The following is a 24,155-nucleotide window of genomic DNA, read 5'->3' on the forward strand; positions in this document are numbered from 1 at the left end:
TTTTTCAAACATAGTATATAGTTTACTTATAGATACTGATTTTTGTTTATTATCGTTCTCTTCCCCCTAAAATGTCAGCTCCAGGAAACAGGAATGTTTATTTTGTTTACTGATGTATTCCCAGCAGTTATAATAGTGCTTACTGCTTGGTAGGCATTTAGTAAATATTTGCTGAATAAATTAAATGAATTAGAGAATAAGGTACAAAATTATCCTTCCTAAAAAGCCCAATTTCTTTACCCACATATTTTGGATTTTGGAGTCTTATTTTATATAGTTTTCTAAGATTAAAAAAAAATTCTTTTTAGTACATATTAGGATATAAATGACTGAAAACAGCTATAATGTATTTCTTTTAAAAAACTACCCCTCCCTCAATTCCCCACAAACATAAGGATGAACTCTAAGTTTTATTCTCCATATTAGAAGTAGATACCAGAAGGATACATCACACACTATATAGCATCTTCTTTTCCAAAGGATTGGAATGACTGTGGAGATTGTTATAGGCTTCCAGGTTTGCTAGGATATCTTCAATCTCAATTTAATAGGACTATTTGTTTTTCTGTACTTTAAACATCTTTATGCCCTATATAAATATAATTTAGATAAAACATATGTTGTTTTGAAATAAATGATTGTAAATGATCTATCAGTGAATTAATTAATGTTTTCCTTATTATGTGCATTATAGTTTTAGAGGCCTGATATTCATAATTATTGATATTCAGATTGGTAGTTATTTCTGCCTGTTACATGTTCAGCTATAAACAGATAGTCAAGTTTATATGAGACCTAGATATTTAGGAGAGCTTTGAAGTGAATTATTTTATCAAAATTTCCTATTCCTCTTCCTGTTTTAATTTACCTCTTTTCAATATGTGCTCTGATTTTCTCATTCTACAAACTTTTTTTTAAGGTAAGTTGAATCAGAATTATCAATATATTGCAGTCAGAAACCACCAAATTTTCCCCACCTTGGATCTGTTTTAAGAAGTTTACCAAACTTAGTTTATTAAATAATAATTTTTCCTAGTTTTATTCAAGGCATACAAAGCTGCCAGCCAGTGTTTTTTATCAATGTAAAGGTAAATTGTGTTACCTTGCTGCATTGAATTCTAGCAAAAGTGAAGTATTTGGTACTTTAGTTACTGAGGCATTATTGAAAGTAAACATATGGGTTCTCTTAAGTTTTTAAAAATTTCAGCACATTTGCCAAAGATTATCATTTTATGATTTGGAACCCTAGAAACTCCCAGACCACAGGACTTGATGATCAACGATCCCTTTCATTTCCCTTCCAGTTGAGATTCTTTCATTTTAACGCCAACTCATTTATTCATTAGTTATGTTTTCATTTTTTTCAAGTATTATATGTGATACTGGTAGAAGGAGTTGACATGCAAACTTTGGAAGATACCTTTTATACATATAATTAAATCTGAGTTGTAGGAGTTGACTTCCTCAGTTTTTTTCATCTTTGTTTCTAAGAGTGGTAGACATCGATTTCGTTGATCTTTTACAGAAAAACCAATTAATTAGTCGTTGTTTTAATATGGCGGCAGTTTTCTCTCCTCTGTGGCTATATCTTCTTGGGTGGCTCATCTTTTGGGCCTTTGACTCAATAAAACAAGCAGAGAGCTTGACTAGAAACTAAATTCCAGGTCAGTTATGTATCACATGTTTAGGAAATGAGGTCTGTAGTATCATTTGTTTGTGTGAGTTAGTCCTGTTGATACTCACTAGGTTATCAATGTGTGATCAGGAGCTAAAGAAACTAGTAGAACCAATATTCTTACCTTATATTTTTTACTCATGATTCAGTTGCTGCTTGTTTCTCTGAGCATACTAGGAGGAAAAAGAGTAAAAAAAGTCATTCTATCCTATACGGGGGGATGACTGTTGCTACTGCTCTTTTAAAAAATGTGCATTTAACATCAAGTTAGTGCTGGACGTTGTACTAGGTTTTTGGGGGTATAACGGTGTATTAGATATAATTATGCCTTCAAAATGCTTACAGACTAGTTGAGATATGGACAATTGAGCAAGTAAGTAAGCCGAACTTAAGTTTACTTAAGTGCTTAAATTGGCCTATCCATTCAGTTCTGTAAGAGCTCTTAAAGGAGGGAGCCCCAGGTACTAAATTCTTGGGCAGAAGGCTAGATGAATCTCAACTTGCCAGGTACATATTTTTCTGGGAGTAGAGTCAACTGTCTCCCCACAAAGGCATTGTGTAACTGGATGGCTAATTCAATTGGTGTTCACCCTTGAATATGGTATCAAAAATATGATTGAGTACAAATATGATTGAGCTTTCACATTCTTCTTGACTGTGCTACTCTTGCCTTTTGCTTCTTCTGACCACATCAAAGAATTTCCTTAACACTAACTGCTGAGGGCTAATATTATGCAAGTGAGAGGAAGGATTTTCTGGCATATTAGCATGTTATCCCTTTTGCTCCTACATATAACCTTGGTAAGGAGGAAATCCAGGAGTGGAAGATAAAGGCAGCTCTTATCACCTCTACTTCTCTAATACATTTAACTTGTAACTTTATGGCTAATCATGCATTACAGTCTCATGAATCTAGTGTAAGGATGTATCCTTTTGACCCTGAGATAAAGAGCATATTACTTATGGCTTATTTCCATCTTGGTCATGGCTGATATTTTAAAAAGGGAAGATAAGAGAGAGTAGTGTTTTTAACTTTTAAAATTTCAGTTTGAATTCATGTTGGTTATGATAGCATGACTAGTAAGATAACCTACTTTTCAGATGTTTCCAAGATGATTTATGTTACCACTTGGTGGAGCTCTTTTATAAGTTAGTGCTTGTGATAAAGCAAGTACAAGTCATCACTAATTCGGGGTTGTCAATTGGGTGGTTCAGGTGAACTAAATTAAACGACAGCTTAAGTAGGTAGCCTCTTAAGTGTTGATTGTAGATTTCTATTTAAACTATAGTATATGTAATTACAGTTTTAATATTTTAAAGATTTTTCTCAAGAATATTCCTAATTTTTCTCTCTCCTGCTTTATATAAATTTAGTACTTTTAAATTGACTTACTTTCCCCCCATTTTATAGTTGTTAGGTAACTTAGAAAATGTATCTAGTGTTAATGAAGAAAATGAAAATCATTTGTAATCCTACCACCTAGAGATAATAGTTAACATTTTGATATATATTTGCCATTCCTTCCTTTTAAAATTTTTTCACAAAATTGGAGTCAAAATATACACAGAATTTTGTATTCTGGTGTTTTTTTCTCTTAGCATGTCTTTGGTATTTTCCCATGTCCTTATAATCTTTGAAATGTTTTGAGAGTTTTATGTTGTTCCATGATATAGATCTATCATAATTTTTTAACCATTTTATTTAAAGATATTTAAGCTTTTCCCACTATTTTTACTCTTATAAATAATTCTTTGAACATATATTACACTAAATCTTGACTCAACACTCCAATTATTTTCATAGGATAAATTCTTAGAGATAAAACTGAACTCTTAAGGATCTTGATGCATATTTGCAAATTGTCCTTCAACTGACACTATTCTGAGGTTCAGTATTTTCAAAATATGTTTATTGGAAATTACTGTTTTTTCTTTTGCAAAATGCTTTTTCTTACCCTTTCCCCATTTTTTTCTTCTATTTATTTATTGGTCATTCTTTTGGCTGAGTAAAAATTACTTTTCCTCTGTTTTAACAATTTTTAAGGTGCTGTTCTGAGCCCATTTCGTAATTCTCAACTAAATTTTCAAGAAAACAAATCAGTTACAGATTTTAGGTTGTAAATTGCCATTGGAAAATAGGGCCTGGATCTTGAGAGAGCAGTGAGGGCTGGAAAGCAGGATGAGATATGAGAAACACCTGTATGGAGGTGATGAGGGTGCTATAGAAGTGGATGAGATTGTGGAGGAAAAGAGAAGGTTCTGGGAAAAAGTCCTTGGAATTAGGAAACACTGAAAAAGTTGGGAGAAATAAAGAGAATGCGGATGTTAGAGTGTCTAAAAAGCTAAGGGAAAAAGTTTCATTACAGTGGTGTTAGATGTTGTATACAGGACTTTGTGGATGAAACCAAAGAAAAGGCCATTCAGTTTAGAAAGAGAGCAGTCTTTGGAGACTTCGAGAATAGCGTCAGTAGAATAGTGCTTATATAGTAGATGTGTTCAGTGGATGCAGTAGGTGTGACTGTGAGAGTGTACATGATGAATATGTATGTGAATAGTGAGAATAGTGAGAGGTTTAGATGTGTGGTTAGGCCAGTAGCTTGATAAAGTCCAGGGATAGGTTTTTTTCTTTTTTTAAGGTGGTGCAAGCTTATCTAAAGGGAAATAAGTGTTTAGAAAGAAGTGTTAGAGAAATTACAGAAGACAGAGGGAAGCATTAATAAACTAGGTCTTGAAGGAGATGAGAGGCAGTGTGATCCAAAGTGGGAGATACGGAGGGATTAGATATATTAATTTGAGAGTGGAGGAGAATGTCCATTTGTTAAAGTCAGAAGAGGAAGTTGAAGATGCAGAGACATTGGAGGAAGACTGAAGTTTATGGTGTTTAGAAATTATTTGATGTGGAGAAAAATGTTGAGGCTTTTGGTATTGTGATTCTCTAACCTTCTCAGTAAAATAGAAATGAAAAGTACAGAATAGTAAGGTAGTTAAGAGTATAGGACTCTTAGTGGGGTGATGAGATTAAGGATTTCAGTAGTGAAAATGTTAGGAACATCAATGTAGAAATGTAATTAAGGAAATATTCTTAAATAAATGGAACAATACTAAATTGAGTGTTAAGAAACTTGGGTTTTAGGTCTGTGGCATCGACTGGCTGTGTTGAGCAAATCTCAACACTCTAGTCTTTAATTTCTTAATCTGCACAATTAGAAGTAAATCAGATGTCCTTTACGGATTTAAAAATCTTGAATCAAACTGAACTAAAAAAGAACAAAACATAGCTACAGTAATCAAGACATTGTAGTACTAGTAAAAAGAAAGACAAGCAGGTCAGTGGAACAGAACAGAGAATCCAGAAATAGAATTCACACATATATAGTCAGTCTTTGCACACAGAGGTGCTAAGGTAATTCAGTGGAGGAAGGATATTCCTCTTAACAAATGATGCTGGAGCAATTGGACGTCCATATGCAAAAAAAGAACTTTAATCCCTATCTTGCACCATTTATAAAAGTTAATTCAAATGAATCGTAGATCTAAACTTGTAGAAGATGACATAGGAGAAAATCCTCGTGACCTTGAGTTAAGCAAAGATTTCATAGATAGCACCACCAAAAGCGTGATCTATAAAGCAAAGTAATAAATTGAGCTCCATCAAAATTAAAAACTTATGCTCTTTGGCATACAATATTTAAGAAAATGAAAAGCCACAGATTGGGTGAAGATTTTTGCAAAACACACATCTGTTAAGCGATTTGAATCCAGAATGTATAACTAATTCTTACAACTTAATAAGACAAACAACTGAATAGAAAATTGGCAAAAGATTTGAAAACACCCTTTACCAAAGAAGAGATATGGATGTTAAGTAAGATTTGAAAAAATACTCAATGTCATTAGTCCTTGGGAAAAGGTACCATTACATACCTACTAGGATGGCTAAAAAACAGGCAAGAACAGACAAACAAAAACTAAGTGCTAGTAAGGATGTGAAGCAGCTGGAACTCTCATTTGTTGCTGGTGGGAATGCAAAATGGTACAGCCACATTAGAAAACAGTTTACTAGTTTCTTATAAACTTAAACTTGTATTTAATATAGAACTTAGCATTCCTCAACTTAGATATTCACCCAAGAAAAATGAAAACATACATCCACCTAAAGATCTGTAGTTGAATATTTAAGGCTAGGGTTAGTAGCCTCATTCATAGCAGTGTATTCAGCTGTTGGAGTGGATAAATAAATTGTGGTATTCATACAATGGAGTGCTACTCAGCAATTAAAAAGAATAAATACTAATATTATAGATACAGCAATATGGATGAGTCCTCAGAAGCATTATGCTAAGTGAAAGAAGCCAGACGAAAAAGGCTACAGACTGTATAATTCCATTTGTATGATATTCTGGAAAAGGAATTGAAATCAGATCAGTGATTTCCAGGGGCTGGAGGTCAATAAACATGATTTCTTACACTTACACACACACACACACACACAACTCCAGCATTCCTTAGCATTCCCAGGAATGGATGTTTTTGGTGTGGAGAAGGTTGGATTACGGATAGTATTGAGACAGATATGATACAGAGGAATGAGTGCTAGATTCACTGATAATAGTGCTGCTGCTGATGGTTGTAATTCAATGAGTATAATGCCGGTCACCATGCTGGTTACTTAAGTGCATCCTCAGAGACTTCCCTGGCATTCCAGTGGTTAAGAATTTACACTTCCACTGCACAGGGCACAGGTTTGACCCTGGTTGGGGAACTAAGATCCTGCATGCTACCACGTGAGGCCCAAAAAATAAATAAATAAAAATAAAAAGTGTCCTTACTGTTAATTTTCATAGTGACTCTGATTAGATATTATCATCCCTATTTTAGTAGAAACTGAGGTCTAATTGGATTTAAGCACGTTGCTCAGTTATACCACTAGAGTATTCAAACTCTTGAATGTTTGACACCAAAAAGCATGTTCTTAACATAAATAAAAGTATAAGTGCCAGGGAGACAGGGAATTTTGTTTGTTTCTGTTTTCATCACTGTATCCCCAAAGTCATAAAACCATGGCAGTTGCATAATGAGTATTTCTTTTTTTCTTCTTTTTTTTTTTAATGAATATTTCTTTAAAAATTATTAGAGATATCAACTTTTGGAAGATATAAAAAAACAAACTGGAAGAGGCAAAGAAAACTATATGAAGATATATGATTTTTTTTTTTTTTTTTTGCGGTACGCGGGCCTCTCGCTGTTGTGGCCTCTCCCGTTGCGGAGCACAGGCTCCGGTCACGCAGGCTCAACGACCATGGCTCACGGACCCAGCCGCTCTGCGGCATGCGGGATCTTCCTGGACCGGGGCACGAATCCGTGTCCCCTGCATTGGCAGGCAGACTCTCAACCACTGCGCCACCAGGGAAGCCCTATGATTTTTAAATGATTGCAAATATGGTGGTTAGGCTGATGTTTTCCATTTAGGCATTTATCATATCAGATGACTTTGTGTTAAATTATGTTATTTGTGTTCCAGTATAATGTACTATTTTAAAAAGTGAACAGAATGATTATAGAGTAGGATCTTGTAGTTGATTCTCATCTTCATGGCTTTGTAAATTTTTTCCCTCTGGCAAATTTTGGTGGCATCCAGATATAAGATCAGACCAAGTGGATGTTATAGGTAACAACTAAAATGCAAGCCCTTTCCATATCTATCTCTATCTCTATATATAATTCTATATCTAGAATCTTAAATACTTTAATGTAGAAATTCTACTTCTAGGACTCTCTTAATTGGAAACTGATTATTTTCTTCACATAGATTAACAAAAATATTTGTGCATGAATCATTTGGTTTTATAACATTGATCTCATCTGTAATATGGTTCCCTCTAAAGAACTAAATCAAATGTAGGTGATTAAAATATTTAATATTCTCAAGTTTAGAAGGAACATTTATTTTTCTTCCATAGATAACTGTGTATGAAGAAGAAAGAACACTTTATCTATACATATAGTTAATTGGGATGCAGCTAGAACATCAACAATATCAACAACAAAAACAACAAGATTTATAAATCATCTGAAATAAAGGTCACACATTTTGCTTATAGGAAAGTTCCTCAGGTCCTTAAAAGTCAGAACCTATGTATACAACATTTTATTTAGGCATTTTATCATTTCAAATGAGCTTGTGTTGAATCGTATTTGCTATGTCCTAATAAAATTTGCTGTTTAAAAAAAATGAATAAAGTACATACTCAGTTTTAACAAGCTTAATACTTCATTTCCCAACTTTAAAAGAGTAAAAAAAAGATTGGAGTTGCTGAAAGAAGACACATTGAGAGAAGTTGGGTTCAACAGGTGATAGCCTGAGCAAAGAAGCAAACCAAAATCATGATAAGAATTAAGCATAAAAATTTAAAAATCATGGTAGTTTGGAAATTGTTTATTATAGAGACAACCAACCTTTTACATCTTAGTAGTTCCTGAGAAATTGACCATAGTAATGTAAATATTTATAAGTGTATATATATATATATAAGAGTTTATGTTCATTTTATTAAAACATACTTAATAGTCATTATAACAGTCAAGCAATATATACTTTGTTGTTCAGTTTCAGAAATAGTAAGTATGTAGTCTAGTTTCAATGTCAAATTTATTGAAGTATAATTTATATACACTAAATCAACCAGTTTTAAGTGAAGAGTTCAATAGGTTTTGGCAAATGTTATTTAACCATTGAGATCTAAAAATTTTTTATTACTCCAGAAAGTTGTCTCATTCTCTTTTGTCATCATTCCCCAACACACATCCACTCCTGTCCCCAGGCAGCCACTGATCTACTTTCTGACATTAAAGATTAGTTTTGCCTTTTCTAGAATTTTGTAGAAATCAAAGTGTACACAGCATGTACACTTCTGTATTTGGCTTTCTTTCCTCTGTGTAATAACTGAGATTTATCTATGTTGTGTGTATTTATACTTTTCCTTTTTATTGTTGAATAACATTCCATTGAATGGATATACCACAGTTTATCTCTTCACCTGTTTTTGGATATTGGGTTGTTTGAGTTTTTGGTTTTTATGAATGAAGCTGCTGTTAACATTCAGGTACCAAGTTTCCACTTCTCTTGGGTATAAATATCTAGGGGTGGAATTGCTAAGTGTTATGGCAGGTCCCAAACTTCTTTTCAAAAATGGTTGTACCATTTTACGTTTTCATCAGTAATGTTTGAGTGTTCCATTGCTTTACATCCTATCAACCTTTGATATTGTTAGTCTTTTTAATTTTAACAATTCTAGTGGGTGTATAGTTGTAATATAAGTTTTAAAATATTTATTTCCCAAGTAGCTAAAATTAAGGAAAAGTTTAGAGTTGGATAGTGATAAGCTTCATATTATCCATAAAATTTGATAATCTAGAATAATTCTTTTTTCTAAAGCTTTTATATAATTGAGATTTCAGAACGATATAAAATTGCATCACATACTTTTCAGCTCCATTGTAATCTCCAGTTAAGAGTAATAAGCAGTTCCAGCTGTTTGATAGAACATCAGATTATTTGGTATTTCTTTTGTTTTCAATTTAATATAATCCAAATTTTACCTATAAAACTTACATATTTAAATAGGGATATGTGTTTTTCGGGATAAAAAGTATTCTAGTGATAATGAAAAAATATTCTAATGATAGTGGTAGCCATCATTCATTGAATATTAGTTATATGCCAGATCTAAGGACTTTATATATATAATCTCATTTAATTCTTACAAAGTGAAATATGTATTTCCATTTTACAAGGAAGGCAATTAGGGCACTGAGAGATATGAATTTCATAAGGTTAAAAAATACTTGAATCAGGACTTCCGTGGTGGCACAGTGGTTAAGAATCCACCTGCCAATGCAGGGGACACGGGTTCAAGCCCTGGTCCGGGAAGATCCCGCATGCTGCAGAGCAACTAAGCCCATGTGCCACAGCTGAAGCCTGCGTGCCCTAGAGCCCATGCTCCGCAACAAGAGAAGCCACTGCAATGAGAAGACCGAGCACCCCAACAAAGAGTAGCCCCCGCTCTCCGCAGCTAGAGAAAGCCCACGCGCAGCAACAAAGACCCAAGGCAGCCAAAAATAAAAATAATTTAAAAATGAAAAAAAAAGACTTGAATCAATAGATTGATAAAAGAACAAGTGAATTAGAAGAAAAAAAATTTTGGAGTCCATTTTATGGAGCCTAAAATCTTTCAACTTGGCTTTGATGACATTGGAATACTAAAAAATGAAAATATTTACTTCAGAGAACTGACTGGCCCCTAGATTTTTTATAGAAAGTTGTAATTTAACTTTTTGACCTTTCTAGTAATTTTTTTGCCTTATAGTATAAAATTTAGTTACTAATTTTGTAACTAGTTTGTTTGTTACTAGTGTAGAATTAAATGCTCTCAAGTATATGACCTCATAAAGATTTAGTAACAAATTAATTTTGTTATGCTGAATAAGAAAAAAGTTGCATATAATACAGTTTTAGCACAGTATCCAGTGTGTGAATGATTTAATGAAATATTTGAACCTTTTTGTTTTGTTTTGTTTTGTCTTGTTTTGTTTCCAGGAAGGTTATGTTCAAAAGAAAAAGGAACTATGGGGAATCTGTATCTTTATTGCAGCAGTTGACCTAGATGAGATGCCGTTCACTTTCACTGAGCTGCAGAAAAACATTGAAACCAGGTAAAATTTCTTATATTAATATAGGCCTCTGCCATTAAAGAAAACTATTTCTGAACTATCATTTTAATAGACTTTAGGGAATTAGTGGAAAATGCTAAAATTAAATAAAACGTAGAAAACTTAGGTCAACCAGTGAACTCCTGTTCTCCATTAGAGCCCTTAATGAAGGTGTATTTTTGCCGCACTTTCTTAAAAATGTAGCAGTTTCTGTCCTGGGAAAATTTCCATTGTGTCTCTCACTATCTGTAAACTTTCTTAATTGTAGCTGTTGATAAAATGGACAAAAAAAGCAAAGATTTATGAAGTAGACTTATATATTAAAACCTTTGTAAAAGTAGTATGAGTCTATCTTAAAGGAATTTAGTTGATTTATTAAAGTTTAAGATTATTTAATATAATAGATATTATAATTATATATGTTTTGAGACTGTATGTTCAGTTGAGTATCTATTATAATACTTGTCCCTGTAATTACTTAATTAAAGTCTGTATTGAGTTTCTAAGCCTAATAAGAGGAGTTTACTGTTTCCAGTAAGTCAAGAGAAGCCTTCTGGGAATTCCAGTCATTTCTTTTGCAGTATGTTTATGAAATGTAACAGTAAATAATTTTACCAAAAAGATAGTAGTATATGTTTTTTCTTGGATAAAACCGTCTAGAGTTAGACATAATTGGTATTTTGTGTAAATGAGATAAATTGTTGCATATTTTAGTAACTTTTTCTTATTACCTCTAAATAAAATGTGGAAACAAAGGCCTTGTATGTTCATATTTAACTTATTGAATATGAATTGGTTTACCTCTCACAGATTTCACAGTTTAACTTTATTAACTAAAATCACTAAATCAAAATAGTTTTTATATAGCTGAAAAATAATCTAAATATAGAGGTAAAATTTTACGTTGATTTATTCATTTATTCAGCATATGTTTTCGTGACCTCTGAGGATCAGAAAGAGAATGAATGTTTGGGTTAAGATAGACTGGGATTATTTTACAAGGTATATGACTTGGAGCAGATTGCTTATCCTTATTAAGTCTCGGGTTCCTTTCCTTTCCTGCGAAATAAAAATTATTAACTACTTGATAGAATTTTGAGAATTAAATAACTTATAACGAGCAGAGAAGTAAATAGTTCTCGAGTCAGTGCCTGGAACACCATAGGTGCTGATGAGGTCTTGATCTCTTTTTTTCTGTAGATTCCTCCTATTACCCGCACCACCCCCCCAAACAAAAAGGGGGAAGGAAACAAAACTTACCAACTGCTAGGCGCGGTGTTACTCTACTAGGTTCTAATGATATAGAGGTGAGATATAGTCTCTGACCTCAAGAAACTCATCCAGTTTAAATTAAACAGATGACTGCAATACAGTTGTTATATAGCTATCCATAGACTGCCAAATAAATATGACAGAGAAAGTCTATTACATCCTTTATCTATAAGGTGAAAGAATTTTCCCGGAAAAGATTTTCCTAAGCTTTTTCTCTGAGTATTCATAGAGTAACTCTGATTTATAAAATGGGCATATCATAAATAATATCACTACAATAATTATAGTAATGTATTTGGTACAACTTTTTCTTAGGGCATCTCTCAGTGTTCTGATAACTATCCAGGAATGTTATCTAAACCACTGCTTCTTAAAAGTACTCTGGTGAAGGGCTAGTTTCTTTTCTTCCCAGTATGTCATAGACTGATGTTTTAAAAATAAGTAATATAAATTAATTACTAGAAAAATGAAACAAAAATCATACTAAACACAGGACTAAATTTTTTATTATTGGATTCAGCAGGCATTAAAATTAGTGTCAAATTGCCATAAAAGCTTTTAAGTGTTTACCCCCAATTTCTGTACTTAATTGTGGACTGGTAAACAGTTTATGGACCATTATCAATCCATGGAGCACTGCTCCTAGAATATGTAGTTATCTACAGATCTGTGTGTTTTAATTATGGCTTTTTATGCCTGTCTGCCTGCCTTCCTCTCACCTTCCTGCCTTCACTTCTTTCCTTCAGAGGAGGACTACAGAAGGAATAGAGACCCACTTAAGTTACCCCTAGAAAAAGAAGGCTTTTTAGTAACAATTCACAGTTTTCATGGTGCTCCATGGATAGGTATTGCCATATATCTCAAAACTGCAATTGAGAGTGGTTCCTGAATAAATGCCATTCTAAGTTTGATTTCTTTTTCTCAGCAGGTTAGCTCCATTCTTTTTCTTTTTTTAAAGGATCGATTTTTATTTATCTATTTATTTTTGGTTGCGCTGAGTCTTCATTGCTGCGTGTGGGCTTTCTCTAGTCGCATCTAGCAGGGGCTACTCTTCATTGCAGTGTGCGGGCGTCTCATTGCTGTGGCTTCTCTTGTTGTGGAGCACGGTCTCTAGATGTGCGGGCTTCAGTAGTTGTGGCGTGCGGGCTTGGTTGCTCCGTGGCGTGTGGGATCTTCCTGGACCGAGGCTTGAACCCGTGTCCCCTGCGTTGGCAGGTGGATTCTTAAACCACTGCGCCACCAGGGAAGTCCCCATTCTTTTTCTTTTCTAAGCAGCATCATGATTATCTGCTCTGTATCATTTCTATTCCTCCTTTATTTGCTTTCCCACAAAGCTTGTCATGGCTGCCCCAATCCCCTCTATATCAGTGGAACTTTTCATAACCTTCTTTTGTGTTCTGTGCTCTCTGCTGATTAGCTGAGGCTTTTATTTTTCCAGTTCCCAAGATAAATGTCTGAGTGGTACAGCCCTCTTTTTAGAATGAAGCCTGTAACTCACTGGTTGCTAGACAGCCTATGGATGGGTCTAGTGACTACCCTGTAGTTCAGTTAGCTGCTTTGGTATAACTCCTTAGACAAACTTGATTAGAAGTGAGTATGTGAGGTGCAGTTGATGATTGCTATCTGTAGCGCCCTATTTTTCAGAAGTCAAAAATGTATGTATTGATATTTCAAATAGGTTAATTTTTATAGAAAACAATAAACAATGATTTAAAGTTATTATTTAAACAACTTAAAATTTTTAATCAGTTTCCCTTTTCCCTTCCCCAACAATTCAGTCCTAAAACCGCTGGTGGGCTGAAGAAAGTAGGTGTGTGCATCTGTGGTGGGGAGCACTGTGGTGCCCAGAGGAGGATGCCAGAGCCACAGTGGGATGAGAAGGTCATCCACCAGAGGCCTGGGGCTTCTTGACATGGGCTGCTTGCTGTGCAATGTCAGAGACCAAGCAGGGTGTGCGGGCAGCTGGTATAGGGAGTCATGGCACATGTGGGGTAAGGGCAGTCTGGGGTGAGGAGTCAGAGCCCTACTAGGGTGAGGATGGTGTCCATGTGGAGGCGGGAGGGCAGTCCAGGATGGGGGGAGTCAGTCTGAGCAGGAGAAGAGGGTGCCCATGTGGAGGAGTGGGTAGCTTGGTACTTATATAGGGGGATTGATTAAATGAGTAAATTAAAGATAAGTGGGTCACAGGTTTCTCACTGTCAAAGAAGAGTTATGAATGTGGAAAGGGAAACACTGGAAGGAACCCTGTAGTTTTTGTGTTGGAATTGGGTAAATGGATGGGAACTTGTGATTTTAAAACATATAGATAGATACAGAAATAAATATATGTATATGTCTGTTATAACCCTTATGTTTTTTTTCTGTGTTCTTGATGATAAGTAGATGTAGGCATAGATGTATAGATATAGTGGTATAGGTTGAAGACTAGTTGATTTTTTTCCTCTTTAAATTCTAGTAAAATGCAAAATCTAAGTTCCTTCTAAAGGATATATAATAGTGATTTGGTGTAGAGCTAACGTGTTTTGAATTGAAATGTCTATGCTTTGAAAATGAAACAAAATGAATTTTTAAAGTTATGGATTCACTTTTTTCTATTCTTTCCTTTGTAGTGTCTATAAATTTTTTGACTTACTAAAAGAAATCGATACCAGTATCAAAGTTGATAATGTTATGTCAAGACTGTTGAAGAAGTATAATGTGTTGTGTGCACTCTACAGCAAATTAGAAAGGTAAAGTACAAATTTTATTAGGGTTACACCCTGCTTTTTCGTATCATTGTTCATGATTAGTTTCCATCTGGGAACTGTTACATTCTTAGTAAAGTTATTAAGTATTACACCTTAGATTTGTCCCCTTAATATTCTTTTTTTTTTTTTTTTTTTTTGCGGTACGCGGGCCTCTCACTGCTGTGGCCTCTCCCGTTGCGGAGCACAGGCTCGGGACGCGCAGGCTCAGCGGCCATGGCTCACGGGCCCAGCCGCTCCGCGGCATGTGGGACCCTCCTGGACCGGGGCACGAACCCGTGTCCCCTGCATCGGCAGGCGGACTCTCAACCACTGCGCCACCAGGGAAGCCCTGTCCCCTTAATATTCTTAACTTTCTTATTTGTCCAATCATATTCATTCTGAATGTTTCTTCCAAAATTACTTGTTTTACTCATGGTTCTCATTTTTTTTTTAACAAACTTAAAGCTAGTTTCCACTTTAGCCTTCTCTGCCAGAAGACTTGTAGCTCTGAATGGAAGGGTGACCTAAATTTAGAATTCTTCCTAATGGTGATACTATGTTTAGAAAAAGAAAGCATGTTGGCACTGGAAGGTGTATGTGACTTATACTACTGAGCTATGACCTGTATTCTCCATGGTGGTTTAGAAGAAGTAGTTTTTTTGTGGAATATCCTTTAAGAAACTTCAGCCTATCAGCTGTTTTATTCCACATAAATTAAGAAACTACAACAAGCATTAATGAAATGACTGTTAGTACCCGCTATGTGTTAGATGCTAGGGATGTAAAATCTTATGCTACTATGATCATCAATTAGCTTATAGTAAATAAATAAATTCTATCTTTTAATAAAAATAAGTGCAATAATCATTTGATGCGCTACTGTAGAGGATTATTTGTAAGAAGTAGAAATTATGTAGTGGGTAAGATACTGTGTATATTTAAAGGTAAGAAGAATAATTATGGGGTGAAAAAACTATAGAAGAAGGCAATGTCTGAGTAGGGTTTAAAGGATAGATAGAAACTCAGCAAGCAAAATATGTGGAGACTGGGACTGAGTATCCTAGGCAGAGTGATTAGCATGTGTGCAAAGCCAGAGCAGTACTGTAAAGTATTTTGATATTGCTAATTGCTAAAAGGTAGGAGGGAATTAGACTGATAGTGAGCTTGGACTTTACCCAGCAGGAGCTGGAAAGTTATTGATTTTAAGCTAGAGAGTGACATAGTCAGATTTGGCCTTTAAAAGGTCACTCAGGCCTTTGCAAAAGAGATTTGGAATTTTTATTGACTAGTTATATGAGATAATTTAGTGTATATTGGCCTTGAAGTAGATCAATAAGATTTCTTCTATCTTATATGTACCTTCTTTTGAAGAGCAGTTGGGAAGATTAACTGTGATACTAAAGCCTATTTATTTCAGGGTAGACTATATGTGTATATATGGCAATGTGCTGTAGTGATTATGATAACTTTTAAAAAGCTAAACAGATCTAGATATTAATAATTTTGTCATTCATTGACTGTGTGAGCTAGGGAAACGTACTTAACGTCTTTAAACCTCAATTTGAATCTGTAAAATATAGCTAATAATGCTCTCCTTGCAGAGTAATTGTAAGATAATGTTACTGGTTAGCTCACCTCCTAGCACATGCTAAATAAACAGTAGCTTTTAAAGCTATTATTAACTACATTAATGCTGTCACATAGAAATATAAAAATGCAAGCCATATATATATATATATTTATTATTTTTGGCTCTGTTGGGTCTTCATTGCTGCACGTGGGCTTTCTCTAGTTGCAGCGAGCAGCGGCTACTCTTAGTTGTGCTGCACGTGCTTCTCATTGCGGTGGCTTCTCTTGTTGCGGAGCATGGGCTCTAGGCACGTGGGCTTCAGTAGTTGTGGCTCGCGGGCTCTAGAGTGCAGGCTCAGTAGTTGTGGTGCACGGGCTTAGTTGCTCCATGGCATGTGGGATCTTCCCAGACCAGGGCTCGAACCTGTCTCCCCTGCATTGGCAAGCAGATTCTTAACCACTGCGCCACCAGGGAAACCCAAGCCATATATTTTAAATATTCTAGTAGCTGCATGACAAGTAAAAAGAAACAAGTGAAATTAATTTTAACATTTTATTTAACTCATATATCCCAGAATATCAAATTTCAACACATAAATTTGTATACAGATGTTCATGGCAGCATTATTTATAATAGCCAAAAAGTGGAAACACCCTGAATGTCCATCAGCTGATGAATGGATAAACAAAATGTGATCTATCCATATGGTAGAATATTGTTCAGCCATAAAAGGGAATAAAGTTCTGCTACATGCTACAATATGGATGAACCTTGAAAACATTAAGCTAAGTGAAAGATACCAGACACAAAAGGCCACATATTTCATTTTATGATATGTCCAGAACAGGCATATCCATGAGATGGAAGATAGGTTAGTGATTACTAGGGAATGGGAAGTGAAGGGAATGAGGGGTATCTGTTAAAAGATGTGGGGTTTCTTTTTGGGGTGATGGAAATTTTAGATAACGGTGATGATTACATAACAAAGTGAATATACTAAAAACTACTGAATTTATACACTTTAAAATGATGAATTTTATGTTAGGTAAATTATATTTCAACAGGAAAACATGAAACCAATAGAGAAGTTTTACATTCTTTTTCTCATACTAAGTATTTTTTTTAATACTTTGGTATGTAATTTACATTTACAGCACAACTTCATTTGTACCAACCAAAAACACTTCAGGTGTTCAGTAGCCATAGGAGCTTGTGGTTAACATATTAGACAGCATAGATTTATATTGTATGTTATTATCTTTACTGTATGATAACATTCTATTCTGAGTTACATTAAATTACAAAATGATATAAAACAACGCATCTGACATTAAACATATTTTCTATAATTATAAAAATTCCCTCTTGATTACCATCTGCTTTTTTTATATAAGATAGTAGTTTTCTCCGTGTAAATTTTTGATCTACATATTTTTTGTGACTGGCTTCTTTCGCTTAGCATGTTTTCATGGTTCATCCATGTTGTAGCATGTTTCAATACTTCATTACTATTTATTATGGAATAATATTCCATTGTATGCCTACATCACATTTTATTTATCCATTCATCTACTTATAGTCATTTGGGTTGTATGTCTTTTAAAGTAGTTGACAGTATAAAGGAGAGCAAGTGTATATAGAGTTTGTTATATTAACTTTATTATATATCATTTCGTCTTCTCTTCATTTGTTTCCATGGATTTGATTTATCATCTTGTGTCATGTGTTTACTCCAATGCAGCTTTGCTCCTACCCACCTCTTTGTGCTGCTGTTGTCAAACACATTACATTTCATGTGTTAGAGGCCCAAGGATGCAATATATACATATTGTGTTATGCAATTATATTTTATATCAATTAGGAGAAGAAATATGTAATTATACCATCTTTCATAATAACATAATTACCTTTACCAGTGCTCTTTGTTTATTCATGTGGATGTGAATTACTGTCTTGGGTCATTTGTTTTCAGCCTGAACTTCTTTTACTATTTTTTTATAAGATGAGTTTGCACATTCTCTGTTTTTGTTTGAGACTATCTATTTCACCATCACTTGTGAAAGGTAGTTTTGCTGTATATATGAGTCTTAGTTTACATTTTTTTCTTTCTTTGAGTATGTAATCCCACTGCCTTCTGATCTTCATTGCTTCTGTTGAGAAGTCACCTGTTAATGTTATTGTGTTCCCTTGGATATGATGGATCATTTTTCTCTTGCTGCTTTCAGGATTTTCTCTTTGTCTTTCAACATTTATCCTATGATATATCTAGGTGTGAATCTCTTTACATTTATTCAACTTGGAGGTGGTTCTGTTTCTTGGATGTGTAGACTTGGGAGTTTTCAGCCATTTACAAAATTTTTTTTTCTCTCTCTCTCCATTCTTTCCTGGTACTCCCATTACACATATATTCGTGTATCTTTTGGTGTCCAAAAAATACACCAATATATTTTTTGGTGAGCCTCTTCTGTGAGCCTCTTCATTTTTCTTCTTCCTTTATCTCTTTGTTCTTTAAACCACATAATCTCTTTTGATCTGTCTTCAAGCTTAGTGCTTCTTTTGTTCTGCCAGCTCAGATCTACTTTTGAGTCCCTCTAGTGAATTTTTTATTTTGGTTATTATACTTTTCAACTCAAATTGCCCTTTGGTTCTTTTAAAGTAATTTCTGTCTTTTTATTGATAATCCTCTGTTGGTTGAGACATTGTCAGCGTACCTTTTTTTCTTCTTTAAGCATGATTTCCGTTAGTCCTTTGAACATATTTATAATTGCTGTTTTGAAGTCTTTGTTAAGTCTGACACTTTGATTCTCTTAAATAAAATTACTGTTATCTGCTTTTTTCCCTATGTAGAGGTCACATTTCCCTGCTTCTTTGCATATTTCATATTTATTTTTGAAAACCAGACATTTTTTATAATATTGTAGTAACGCTGGGAGCTGATTCTTTTCTCTCATGGGGCTTGCTGCTGTTGTTTTGTCTTTGTTATTTGTTTAGTGGCTTAGCTGTACTATCTCAATGAAGTCTTTTTCTCCCACAGTGTGTAGCCTCTAATCTTGCTCCTTAGTGTAGCCTTGGACAGGTGCATAGTCACTCAGAGCTGACAGTGGTTTTAGCTGGGTTCTCCTTGGCTATCCTTTCCCTGTTCTTAAGCTAACTGCCTCTGTTGATATCACACCTAGTTGCTACCTCTCACTATTTGCCGACTGATTGCTTTATTTTTTTTTTTAAATAAATGTATTTATTTATTTATTGGCTGCCTTGGGTCTTCGTGGCTGCATGCGGGCTTTTCTCTAGTTGCAGCGAGTGGGGTCTACTCTTTGCTGCAGTGCCTAGGCTTCTCATTGCGGTGGTTTCTCTTGTTGTGGAGCACAGGCTCTAGGTGCGCGGGCTTTCATAGTTGTGGCTTGCGGGCTCTAGAGCATAGGCTCCGTAGTGGTGGCGCACGGGCTTAGTTGCTCTGCGGCATGTGGGATCTTCCCGGACCAGGGCTCGAACCCATGTCCCCTGCATTGGCAAGGGGATTCGTAACCACTGCACCACCAGGGAAGTCCTGCTTAATTGTTTTTGACAATGCTCTGGGTCACAAGTTGCTTTACAGTCTAATCCAATTAAATTTGGCTCCCTCTGCAGGAGTAGTATTTGAGGCTAGCCTTGAGGCTTATTTTGATACTAGGAGAGCTATTCTTAGCTGTTTCTTTCTCTGGTTCTCTCCTAGATGATCTAAGATTTAGCTTTTTGCTCTCATAAGATCTGTTGGCTTTCTCTTACTTGCTTCCACCGAAGTCTGTATTGCTTTCAACAGTTCTCTTATTCTTGAGCATCCCCACACTCCATTCCAAATGAGTTCCCTTGCGGAGAGCTCAAGGCTCTGTGTTCTTAGGGCCTGCCTCTCCCCTAGGCACCACTTCTGTGCCACTGCTTGGGAGGTCAGGATGGGGGCAGTGGTCTCTTCTCTTGGAGTGATACCTCTGTTTTAAGAGTAGGGCACTGAGAAGAGGTGATAGCCCCTGGTCTTCCCAGATTGCCTTTCTTGGCTGGAACCTCTGTCCTATGAGCTGCTCGGCAAGAGAAGTCAGTATTTTTGATGTGCTCTGTGCCTGGAGTAAAACTTTACCCCATGAGTGGGGGCTAAGCGGAAGACAGGAGCCCCAGACCTCTCAGCTCCTCTTGCTTGGGGTAGACTTTCTGCAACACAGATCTGGGGGCGATGAGAAATGCTGGGAGCCTACTCTTCCCAGAGAGATAGTTCTAGGCTGGGAGCTGGAGAGAGAAGAGACCTGTGTCTTGGCTACACCTGCTGGGAGTAGAGCTTTGTTATGCTGAGCTGGAGAGGAGGAGGAAATGAGTTTTGCTTTGAATTCTATAGACTGTCATTGTTCTTACCAAGATTTAGTAGATTTTCTTGAAGAAATATTTCCTTTTTTTGTTGTATGCCCTTAGGAAAATTTCCAGAGACTTTAAATGGTTTTTTAAAAATAGTTTTACCAATTGTAGTTATTACATTAGGAAACAGGTCTGCAGAGAACCTTCTCCACTATTCCAGAAGTCATTGTCCTAAATAGGTAGGTTTTATACAGTAAGTCCCCTACATATGAATGAATTCCATTCCGAGAGCATGTTCGTAAGTCCAATTTGTTCGTAAAGTCCAGCAAAGTTAGCCTAGGTACCCAACTAACACAATTGGCTACATAGTACTGTACTGTAAAAGGTTTATAATACTTTTCACACAGATAATACATAAAAAATAAACACAAAAAAATAAAGAAAACATTTTTAATCTTACAGTACAGTACCTTGAAAAGTACAGTAGTACCAGCTACGTCACTGCTACTTTTACGCTTGCTTCCAGACATCCTGGCCTTGAAATAAAGACACTGTACTACTGTACTCTATACAGTATTGTACAGTAAAGTACACAAAGCACAACCACTTGTAGAGGATGCACACAGGTGACAGTGTACGCCAGACACGTGAACTAACTTACATGATTGGACGTGTAAACTCACATTCACATCTTTGAAAGTTTGCAACTTGAAGGTTCGTGTATAGGGGACTTACTGTAGTACTTTCAGTTGTGTTATTTCAGTGACACTATTAGTTAAATAAGCTTTTATGACCTGATCTGAGATTCTAACCAGATCAAGGTTCAATTACAGAATGTATTCCAAGTTAGAAATGCACATATCGAATCCAGTCTTTTTGTAATTAGATATTACAGTGATATGTGAAATGTCATAAATTGGAAACATCTACTTTAACTTTGTTTTATAATGCTGTACTTGAGAAAAAATGTATCCTTCTTAAAATAAGATGAATAAAGCATGATAAAACTGATTTCTAAATTATGAAAAAAATTTAAAAGTAACTTTTAAAAAAGCCATAATGTTAACATAATTATTTCTTCCTTTCAGAACATGTGAACTTATATATTTGTCACAACCCAGCAGTTCGTAAGTACCTCAGAGTATGTTATTTTTCACTTTTGGGGTTTTTTTTTTTTTAGAGATTTTTGTGGAAAAATCCCAAACACGTTGATAGTTTCAGGGTTAGTTTGATTGACTGTTCTATGATACTTCATAAGTTAAGGTCATAGATTTAAGCCCTATATGGATTATTTATCTTTTCACAAAGAAAGTGGTATGAAATACATGCCTTTTACTACAAGGGAGAACTAATAAGGTCGAAGTTAATTCAGAGCAACATTTTACCAGCTCTGGGAAAAATGCCAATTCATTGACAAACTCTTTTTTCAGAGTATATTATAGACATTTTATTAACTAAGACTCAGAGCATAACTTTTGAGTAAGAATAAACATGAACGTCTATATTAAAATTTCTAAGTAGTCTTTTTAAATGCATGATACATGTTCCAACAGTATACCATTGTAAGAGCTCTAGAGTTTTTCTTCAGAAACAGAACGAGTATTATGTGAGATTTTCTGCCTCATTGAAGTAATGATACCGAAGATGATTGATACAAAGGGAAATTGTGTATTAATTAATTAACTCTATTAATTTCACTCGTTAATTCCAACAAGTGAATAACTTAACGTTTATGAAGACATAGTGTTAATTTGGTAGAGTCACCCAAACCTCTATTTTTCTGCTCACAGAAAATTGATTTTAATTAGAAAAGAGAGCAGAAAAGCATTAATTGGAAACCATGTATGTCATATTATACTACTTTCTGTGCATAGTTTTAGATTACAGTAGAAGATATTCAATATTTTCTTTAAGAAATGTATACTACTTTGGGAAAATATAAATAACATGGTGAAAACACTAACTGAATTGAGACAAATTGAATTCATGTGTAAATTGTGCATTTAAGACGGACTGTATTCTATTATGCGATCAACTCTGGTCTATAATTGTAAAAAATGAAAAAAAACGGTGTAGTTGGAAAACAGTGTGAGTTTTTTTTTTCTTCTTTCTATTTGTTTATTAGGATATCTACGGAAATAAATTCTATGTTGGTGCTAAAAGTTTCTTGGCTCACGTTTTTACTAGCTAAAGGTAAAGTCATTATGTTTGTTACATACTAATGTTTCAAATGTAGTAATTGATAATTCTTTCGAGTAAGCTCAAAATGTTAATTCTGGGCTTCCCTGGTGCGCAGTGGTTGGGAGTCCGCCTGCCGGTGCAGGGGGCGCGGGTTCGTGCCCCGGTCCGGGAGGATCCCGCATGCCGCGGAGGGGCTGGGCCCGTGAGCCGTGGCCGCTGGGCCTGCGCGTCCGGAGCCTGTGCTCCGCGGCGGGAGAGGCCACAGCAGTGAGAGGCCCGCGTACCGCAAAAAAAAAAAAAAAAAAAAAAAAAAAAATTTAATTCTATTTAATATTGTTCCTCCTTCCCCCTAGTTCTTTGTGTGACTTTTTAACTGTTAGCAAGTTCTTGTAATTCTGATACTGGAGGCAACCTTGAAAATGTCTCATTTCATTTCTTTTTCTAATATTTTTCATTCTTCCCTATTTTTAAGAATAATGTTACTGTTTTTATAAAAGTGATATATATTCATGATAAAGAATGCAAATAATACAGCAAAGCGCAAAGAAAAATGTAGAAAAATTACCCAAAACCCGCCTAGAAATAATCATCATTAAAATTATGTGGTTGTATGCACAAAAATGTATCTGGAGTAACATTCTGATTAAAAAAGGTGGGTGGATGAGTGCACTCACAAACATATATATAAGTTTCTAAAAATAATATATTGTCCTATGTTTAAAATATAAAAATTAATTTTACTCAAATTTTATAGAAGAAAATAAGAGAAATGGGAGGAATTGCTTAAATTTATGTTTTGTCACTTAAGCAGTGTTATTTCTTAAAATATTTCTCTAAGATTATGAAAACATTAAGAGGTTAGAATCTTTATTTAACTTTGTGTTTTGAGTTAAGGCAATATATATTAATCTGCTCTGAAGAAAAAGAATTCTCACTCTTCCTGTCACCTTCCTATTCCCTACTTTCAGATTTGCTTTTCTTTGTTATCATTACATTACCAAAGATTATAATATTTACATCCTGTTCTGTAATTATAATTATCACAGTTGTTTTGTCTCATTTATGTATTTAAAATGGATTCTAAGCTTATTGTCACTCCTGTATCATAGCTTCTCCATTTCTGAGTTCTTTATTTTGGTCTATCCTTAGCTGACTGGATTTTACCGTGAAGGAGTTTTTCAAAAAAGCCTTTTTGGCGCCATGTTTTCTATGTTTGACATGTTTATGAACCATGTCTGTAGTCTTTAGACTTGAAGGACAACTTGGTTGAGTATTCAGGGTTTTTTTTTGTGTGTGTGGTACGCGGGCCTCTCACTGCTGTGGCCTCTCCCGTTGCGGAGCACAGGCTCCGGACGCGCAGGCTCAGCGGCCATGGCTCACGGGCCCAGCCGCTCCGCGGCATGTGGGATCTTCGCGGACCGGGGCACGAACCCGTGTCCCCAGCATCGGCAGGCGGACTCTCAACCACTGCGCCACCAGGGAAGCCCGAGTATTCTGTTCTTGTATCATGTTTTTTTTCCTCAGGACACTATTTTCTGGAATTGAACATTGCTGTTGAGAAATCTGAGACTAGCTTAATTTACCACCCCCCCATTTTGTTCCTTGAATATTTGAAGAATTCCTTTTTTAAAATTTGAGATTTAATACATTAACCAGAAAGTTTCTATACCTTCAGTATTGGGATTATTAGTGGTTTAGCAGT

The 24,155-nt window shown here is 35.2% G+C and overlaps 1 protein-coding gene across 7 annotated transcripts in view; it reads left to right on the forward strand.

Annotated features, from left to right (window-relative positions):
* The window catches only part of RB1 (RB transcriptional corepressor 1), a 134,526-nt gene that overhangs the window by 20,133 nt on the left and 90,238 nt on the right, over positions 1-24,155 (forward strand). For all 7 annotated transcript variants that reach the window (XM_082675726.1, XM_082675725.1, XM_082675727.1 and 4 more), the window contains exons 3-6: positions 10,272-10,387; positions 14,266-14,385; positions 21,361-21,399; positions 22,398-22,465. In XM_082675726.1, the coding sequence (XP_082531852.1) occupies positions 10,272-10,387; positions 14,266-14,385; positions 21,361-21,399; positions 22,398-22,465 (343 nt within the window). The remainder of the gene's footprint in view (positions 1-10,271; positions 10,388-14,265; positions 14,386-21,360; positions 21,400-22,397; positions 22,466-24,155) is intronic.

This window comes from Grampus griseus (genome assembly GCF_964374135.1).
Source record: "Grampus griseus genome assembly, chromosome: 18".
Lineage (NCBI taxonomy): Eukaryota > Metazoa > Chordata > Mammalia > Artiodactyla > Delphinidae > Grampus > Grampus griseus.